Source organism: Dipodomys ordii, unplaced genomic scaffold, assembly GCF_000151885.1.
Source record: "Dipodomys ordii isolate 6190 unplaced genomic scaffold, Dord_2.0 Scaffold43, whole genome shotgun sequence".
Classification (NCBI taxonomy): Eukaryota; Metazoa; Chordata; class Mammalia; order Rodentia; family Heteromyidae; genus Dipodomys; species Dipodomys ordii.
Window position 1 is genome coordinate 2,802,668 of NW_012267259.1, and position 8,927 is coordinate 2,811,594.

General features: G+C 36.9%; 1 protein-coding gene across 1 annotated transcript in view; it reads left to right on the plus strand.

The window, feature by feature from the left end:
- Nucleotides 1-8,927, plus strand: part of Smad4 (SMAD family member 4) — a 58,205-nt gene that overhangs the window by 23,776 nt on the left and 25,502 nt on the right. The window contains exons 3-4 of the mRNA XM_013018886.1: nt 3,379-3,553; nt 4,195-4,224. Of these exons, the coding sequence (XP_012874340.1) occupies nt 3,379-3,553; nt 4,195-4,224 (205 nt within the window). The remainder of the gene's footprint in view (nt 1-3,378; nt 3,554-4,194; nt 4,225-8,927) is intronic.

Sequence of the window (8,927 nt, forward strand, 5' to 3'; positions counted from 1 at the left end):
AAAAAAAAAGTTATTATAGGATAATTTAATGCAAGATCCATCTTTGTAAATCCTGTGTATTCTGTATGCATTGTGGGAATATACAGATGACTATTCAAACTCAAAGGTCAGTCAAGAAATATTGAGAAACAAAAATAAGAAACAGAAGAAACCTTGTATCCTGAGAAAGCTATGTTTAGCACTTGTACTCAACTTTAATTCTTTTATAATTTAGAGGTATGATACCTGCTTTACCAATACCAATATTTCACTGGTCACATTTTTCATGTAAAACTATATATCTTCTATGTATGAGTAGAAATTTTACATAGATTTTTAAAACATACTAGATTTTAGGTATAGTATCTGTAACATTAAAAAAGCAACCGAGTACAAGCTTTGAAAAGTTTCATATTTTAGCTTAAATGTATTACCATAGTTGAGATAGTATGCATGTATGTATATATATATATTTATGTGTGTATTTTATTTTGTAGTACTAGGATTTAACTTAGGATTTCATGTTTGCTAGGCAGGTACTCTGCCATTTGGGTTGTACCCCAGCTCTATTTTTGCTTTAGTTATGTTTTCAGGTGGTGTTTCCAGTTTTGCAGTAGACCGGTCTTGGGCTTTGATCCTCTTTATCTATGGCCTGTCAAGTAGCGGGGATCACAAGCACTTACTGCCTTGCCATCTGTATGGATTAAAATAGAATCATGTTAACGTATTGCCTATGCTGATTTTGTTTTTGTGTTTTCAAATATTTTTAATTGTTATAAAAGTGATGTACAGAGGGATTAAAGTTATGTAAGTCAAGTAAAGACTACATTTCTTTTGGGGCAGTATCACCTCTTCCCTTGCTTTCTCCCATTATTTTCTCTTCCATCCCTACACAAGTTGTATAGTTCATGTTCAACACAGTTTCCAGTTAGTACCATTGCTGCATTTTTTCACCTTTGTCCCTCTATTTATGTGTCTCCTCTTACATTCCTCAAAACATATAAATGAACGAACAGAACACAAAGAAAACAAAACAAAAGCAGCAGAACAGAAAAAAAAGAACTTGTTTCCATTTCCTGGAGTTCATTTTGATAAATATTATTTTTATGGGGGCTGGGAAGGTGGCTCAGTGGTAGAGCGCTTGCCTTGCATGCATGAGGGTTCGATTCCTCAGCACTACATAAGCAAAAAGAAAAAAAGCCAGAAGTGGCGCTGTGGCTCAAGTGGTAGAGCACTAACCTTGAGCTGAAGAGCTGAGGGACAGTGCCTAGGCCCAGAGTTCAGGCCTCACGATATATATATATATATATATATATAATTTTTTGATCAGATCTAAGCTGATTTTGAGCTGCAATCTCTTCTTCCTGTGTAGCTAGAATTACTGGTGTGAGCTACTATGTCCTACACGCCCCACCCACCCCACTAAGTAGCTGTAGTATCATTACAGGTATGAACCATGGAGCCTATCCACCTGCCCCACCCCTCCCCCTAAATAAAAAAAAAAAAAAAAGAAAGGATTTTACTGAAGTCTGATCCACTGTACTCTGCCTTTCTGAGACAGGATTTTACCAAGGTGCTCAGGCTGATCTTGAACTGCTACTTTAGCCTTGAGATTATAGGTATAAGCCACCACATCTGGTTTAAATTATTTATTTTGAGCTTTTTCTCATTTATGAAATGGCAGTTGTATTTGGAAAATAAACCTTTCAAAGCACTGTTCCCATTGTAGACTTACAACACATATCACTTCTGTGAAAATTCTTCAGAAAGAAAGGAAGCAAGCAGTTACACAGGAGACACCAGTTAGGGTTTTTCTAAAAACTTCAGTTTTGACCCTGGCCACCTGGAGATAGTGTCACATTCCACAGATTGAGGAATCCTCAAGATACTTCTTCCATCTCTGATTGCAATCACAAACCTCAGATGGCTTTAGTTATGTTCTGACCAACCAGGTATAAATAGCCTCTAATATCCCTCTCCCCCCTTAGGTTCTGTTAATTGGTTGCACTTAACAACTCAAGGAAGCATATTTACTGGTTTATTATGAATGATACTAGTATACAGGTGTGAATAGATGAATAAGGAGAGGTACATTTTCCATGCACACTCCAGGACTCTCCATATGTTTAAGAGGCTCTTATCCCAACCTTGTTCTTATGGATTTTTTATATAGGGTCCAGTAACTACATAAGCATGATTGATTATTAAATCTTGTCCATTAGTGATGAACTCCAGCTCTTTTCCAGTAGGAAAGTGGGGCTGAAGTTCCACCAGTCCTTCTTCGTTGGTCTCAACTAGCTCCCATCCTGCAGGCTGGGGGCTGCCAGCCTTTATTCAACTCATTAGCATAGAAAAAAAGGCATCACTTTGAAGGGTCCAAGATAGAGTTGTATACAAGGAAAGGGCAAAACCAAATGCTTATTTCACAATGTCACAAATCCCAAGAATAAGAAATGTGATGATGAAGTAAAAACATTTATAAAATACCTTGTTTAAATGTCTAACACATAGCGGATGTTTAATAAATGGTTGTTTACTACTCAGGAACGTAGTATGGAGGTTCCTCTAAAGACTCCTGAGCATTTACCCAAATGATCATAACCTAGGCCACACTAAAGCCACCAGCCCACCTATGTTCATTGAAGCATTATTTACCATAACTAAGATATAACATCAACCCAGAAGCCCCTCAGTAGATGAATGGATCAAGAAAATGTGATATATATACATATATATATATATATGCATACACATACAATGGAATTCTATGCTTCCATCAGAAAGAATGATTCCGTCTCACTCATAAGGAAATGGAAAAACTTGGAAAAAAAAGTAATAAGTGAAGTAAGCCAGATCCAAAGAAACATAGGCTCCATAGTTTCCTTTATCTGTAATAATTAGTATATACCTCAGATAGTCCTAGCAGAATATTACAGTAGCTCAGTAACTATGTACATAGGACTATATAAAATGATGCTAATTAAAATGGAAACAAAGGATTTTTTTTAATGTACTGTTTGCAGTTATTTCTTTTTTCTTTTGTTCCCCTCTCCTCTGGTTTATTCCCTGTGGTTACTGTTTTTTATTTTGGTACCCTTTATCTTGTATATAGGGTAGGGAAGGGGAACCACAAAAACAGTGGGACAAAGGGTGAACCAATGTAACCGTGATACTCACTAGACACTATATTGGAAATGACCTTTACAATGGGGGGCGGGGGGAAGGGCAAGAGATGGGGGTGGTGGGAAGCTGGAGAAAATGAGGGAGAAGGTAACATTGTTTGACAAGAAATGTACTCATGAGCTTATTTATGTAGCTGTAACCCTGCTGTACAATAAAACAATACAATAAAAACAAATGCAATACAATAAAAACAAATGGTTGTTTATTTTTCCTCAGGTTGCTGGTCGGAAAGGATTTCCTCATGTGATCTATGCCCGTCTGTGGAGGTGGCCTGACCTTCATAAAAATGAACTAAAGCATGTTAAATATTGTCAGTATGCATTTGACTTAAAATGTGATAGTGTCTGTGTGAATCCATATCATTATGAACGAGTTGTTTCACCTGGAATTGGTAAGCAGACTATGTTTCTCATGATACATAAATAAAAAGATAAGAAGTATTTTAATTTTGCTAAGACAAAGTTTATATATCGGGATTACTAAGAACTTCAATTCAGGGTAAAGAATCTTACACTTTTAGCTGGGTACTAGTGACTCACACCTACCTATTCAGGAGAATCAAGGTTGGAAGCCCTTTGGGCAGCAAATCATTCAGACTCTTTTCTCTAACTAATCAACAGAAAGTCAGAAATAAAGGTGTGACGGAAGTAGTAGAGGACTTTTCCTTAAGGAAAAAAAGTAGAGTGAGAGCCAAGGCCCTGAGTTCATAAATCAGGATTGATACCAAAAAAAAAAAAAAGAGCCATTTTTTAAAATGAAATAAAAATATTTAAATTTGTACTTGGGAATAAACCTTTATTTTGAAAACTAAAGCTAAAAATTGGTAATTTGTCCATTTAGCACATGATTTTTGAAAACTAAGAATCATAAAATCAAATAATTTGTATATTTGATAGCATTTATGCTATTTCTGAAATGGTTCATAATTTTGTAATTTCTAGTTTAAATTTATATTCTAAAATTTAAAATAATAGAAGATAATTTTATGGTAATAATTAATGTTGCTTTTTTTTTTCCCTTTAAAAACTTTAGATCTCTCAGGATTAACACTGCAGAGCAACGGTAGGTAATCTGTTTCTTGTAACTTGCTCTTTTTCACTTATCCTGTCTCCTTTGTCTTTTGGGTTACATGGAAGTAGTTTGTATGAGTGTCAAAAACCGTTATCAAGAAAAAAGCTTACTGCTTTGGAAATGTAGATTTTTTTAAGGGTATGCATTAACAAAAATTGAAATTAAATTGGCATTTGGCTCCTTGGATTTGAGCTGCCATTTATGAATTAAAATGCTCTTAAAAATATGATAGAAGTCAGGTGTTGGAGGTTCATGCCTGTAATCTTAGCTACTCAGGAGGCTGAGATTTTAGGTTCATGATTTGAAGCCAGCCTGGGCAGGAAAGTCTGTGAGACTCTTATTTCCAATTAACCACCAAAAAACCAGAAGTAGAACTATGGCTCAAGCACTATCCTTGAACAAAAGAAGCTTGAGGATAGCGCCCAGACTCTGAGTTCAAGCTCCACGACCAGCACACAAAAAAGATAGAATGCACCAACAACAATAATATACCATTCAACTTACTAGATTTTGAATTCATAGAAATGAACTATTTTGTTACTACCTGTAGTGTATAGCAATTTTAGAATTGTATGTAACAAACATAATCTTTTAGAAAAGTCAGTAATCTAGGTTTTTTTTTTCTAATTTTACCCTAACTTCTACGGATAATAATGGGAGTGATTTAAACTTATATGAATTATTAGTTTTTATATCTTATGTTTGAAATGAATAAAACAAAGCTATTTTAAGGTATATGCCAGTGATAGATGATCTAATCCTATTTTAAGAAAAAAAATATCTTGAGGGGCTGGGAAGGTGGCTCAGTGGTAGAATGCTTGCCTTGCATGCATGAAGCTCTGGGTTCGATTCCTCAGCACCACATAAGCAAAAAGAAAAAAACCGGAAGTGGCACTGTGGCTTAAGTGGTAGAGTGCTAGCCTTGAGCTGAAGAGCTGAGGGACAGCGCCCAGGCCCAGAGTTCAGGCCCCATGACCGGACCCGCCCCCCCCCCAAAAAAAAAAATATTTTGAGATGAGAAAGTGAAATCCAGTTGGAATATGTTGCGTGTGTATATGTGTGTGTGTAATATGTGAGGAGAGCTAAATCTTTAGCTCTGTTAGAAGTTGTTAATCTCTGTAAGAACCTATTAATTTGTAAAGAAGCTCTAATAGAGAGTCACTGTCTTCTTTGAAAGGTGCTATTGTTCTGGAAGTAGCTTGGCACCTCTTTTCATTGTACCTCTTCTCAGTGCATCCTTAAAATTTAGGAAGAACATTCAATCATACTTGTTTTTATACTCCTGTTCTCCCTCATCAGTAATAGAAGAAGAATCTAATACTTTATAGCATACCATTGTTCCTGATGTACAGATCTCTGACAAGTGTTTGTTAATGCGAGCTGTAGTGTTTTGGGAATGGTAGCTTTAAGATTGCTTAAAACTCTGCTTCTTTGCCGTTAAGATAGTATCATCTAGCCTCTTCTTTTGAAAGCAAACATCTTTTCTGTCTTCACCATCCTGCATGTTTTTGGAGAACATTTAACCCAATGGGTATTAGGGATAAGAAGACCACATTGGTGATTTCAAAATTTTCCTATGGAAATGGTTGTGAAGGGTCTGAATCCTAAAGGCTCCTTACAGATCTCTATGCTAAAATAATTCCTATTCTGAATAGTTGTAATGGATGGGATTGTGTAGGTTGATATCCTCTCTTTAGTGTTTCCCCCCTAGTAGGGGTTAATTAAAGGCTTACTTTCTCAGAAAACAGGTACTTCTCAAAGTTCCTTCAAAAGTTTGACAAAGAAATAATACAGGGACAGGTAACTAAAAGTTAAGAAAATGGAACAATTATTTAAGGGTCAGTTCTTATGGTTATCACTTCTAGTCTGTCTCATTTCCTTTTAAAATTGTCTGCAATTATAATGACCTGTGTATTTTACAAATATTTAATGAGCATGTATTGCCAGTACTGTGTTAGGTTCAGGGACACTGTAATAAATACATGTTTTGTGCACTTCAGTCTGATGGAGGAAAATAATTTAAGTGAGTACCATACTATTAGACAAGTGCTGAGTCTGCCTTCTGGTAGTGAAGAAAACACAGACATGGGATAAGATTCCAGGGATGGAAGCATTTTTGTTGTTGTTGTTCTGTATATAGGGAACATTTTTTACCCCTTCTAGAATTAATTTATCTGTTTATTTATTTGTTTATTCTTGTTGGTTGTGAGGCCTGAACTCTGGGCCTGGGTGCTGTCCCTCAGCTCTTCAGCTCAAGGCTAGTGCTCTACCACTTGAGCCACAGCATCACTTCCGGCTTTTTCTGCTTATGTGGTACTGAGGATTCGAACCCTGGGCCTCATGCCAGGCAAGCACTCTACCACTGAGCCACCTTCCTAGCCCCCCCTTACGAAATTTTACAATCTCTCTGTATGTGTTACTCCTCAAAAATTATGGTTAAATAACAATAGCTAACACTTACCTGAGTAGTCACTATATGTCAGGTACTGAACTAACTGCTTGATGAATATTATGTCATCATTGCTTTTGTGCTCCTACATGTCAAGTGAAATAATCAATACTTTTCCAGGTGAAGAGGTTGGTGCCTGGAGAGGTCAAGGACCTTATCCAATGTTAGTTAGCTAGGAGGAATTGAAATAATTGATGTTGCTATTGAGTGTATAAACGACAGAAGATTTAAACTCCAAGAGGTTAGGGATATTAATTTTGCTTATTGATATATCCCAAATGTTAGAAGAGTACCTGGAACATAAGTGCTCAGTAAATATTTTTTCAGTGAATGAATTTGTTGAATGCTAGCCCACAAAGAGAAGTAGTTTGTAGTTTAGTGTCCGTTTTATGGACTTAATATATATATATATAAATTTATTTTTTGAATAGGCAATACATGGTGTACAAATCAAAATACTATAAAAAGGTATCCAGTGAAAAGAAGTGCTCTCACCCCTACTTCCATTCCCCCTATGTCAGGCAATCAATTTGATTCGCTTCTGGTGTTTCCAGTTTTCTTTTTTTTTGGGTCCAGTCATGGGGGCTGAACTCTAGGCCTAGGCTCTGTCCCTTAGCTCTTCAGCTCAAGGCTAGCGCTCTACTACTTGAGCCACAGTGCCACTTCTGGCTTTTTTCTTTTTGCTTATGTGGTGCTGAGGAATCGAACCCAGGGCCTCATTGCATGCAAGGCAAGTATTCTACCACTGAGCTACCTTCCCAACCCCTCCAGTTTTCTTTATGCAAAAACAAACATGTATTATTTCCCTCCTTTCTTACAGAAAAGCATACCGTGCACACTGTTCTGGACCTTGTTTTGTTTATTTTTTTACTTACAATGTAAAAAAATATGCACATGATAATAGTGGATAGTAGTGTTTTGTAACATTTCTTCTTGGCAAAAATATGTTACAGAACTCTGTCCTTATTGATACCTTAAATTTTACGTGTTGAATATACATTATAGGATATTTGATATAAAAGATCCATAAGTAGTAATTTGAAGGTTGAATTTGGGAAAGTTTAGGCAGCATATTCAGGGAAGAAAAATTTAGGAGGCTTAACAGTCTAAAGTACAAAATGGTAGTTCAAAATCTTATGGTTACCCATTAAGACTTTTCAGGGTAAAAAATGAGTATTAGCTACAATAGCTTTTTCCTTTTCTATTAGCAGTATTGGTACGTGGGTAAAAAGATCTTAGTCACTATTACAACAATATCCTAAAATGTCCAGGAATTAAATAGAGATGACAGGATCTATATGAAAAATGTTGCAGGACTTGAGTATAATACTGAATGAGTGCAGAAATACCCACTTCATGCCTGGAACAAATTTTCTGGGTTATTTTTATTATTTGGTCAGTATTAACAATAGGGTGGTTAGGTCCAACTTTTTATTGATATATTACTGATATATAATGACATGTCAAGCATTCTTTTTGTTTTGTTTCTATAGAATTTATTGTGCTGATACTGGGGCTTGAGCTCAGAGCCTGGGTGCTGTCCTAGTTCTCTACCACTTGAGCTGCAGCTCCAGCTTTAGTTGGTTAACTGGAGAAAGGTATCTCATGGACCTTCTTGCCTAGGCTGGCTTCAAACTGTGATCCTCAGATCTCAGTTTCCGGAGTAGCTAGAATTACAGACATAAGCCACCAGTACCCAGCTCAATAGAATTTTTTTGTTTTTATTTTATTATTATTATTTATTATTTTGAAAATACTGTATAGAGGGGTTACAATTACATGGGCAAGATAATGGGTACATTTCTTTTTTTTGGGGGGGGAGAGGGGTTCTGGTCGTGGAGCCTGAACTCTGGGCCTGGGCGCTGACCCTCAGCTCTTCAGCTGAAGGCTAGTGCTCTATCACTTGAGCCACAGCATCACTTCCAGCTTTTTTCTTTTTGCTTATGTGGTGCTGAGGAATCGAACCCAGGGCCTCAGGCATGCAAGGCAAGCGCTTTACCACTGAGCCACCTTCCCAGCCCCTGAGTACATTTCTTATCAAGCATTGTTGCCTCCTCCTTTGTTTCCCCTTCCCATCCCTTCCCATCTCCACCTCCCTCCCTCAATAGAATTTTTATTTATTTATTTATTTATTTTGGTTCCTGTTGTGTGGGGCCTGAACTCTGGGCCTGAGCGCTGTCCCTCAGCTCTTCAGCTCAAGGCTAGCGCTCTACCACTTGAGTCACATCACCACTTCTGGCTTTTT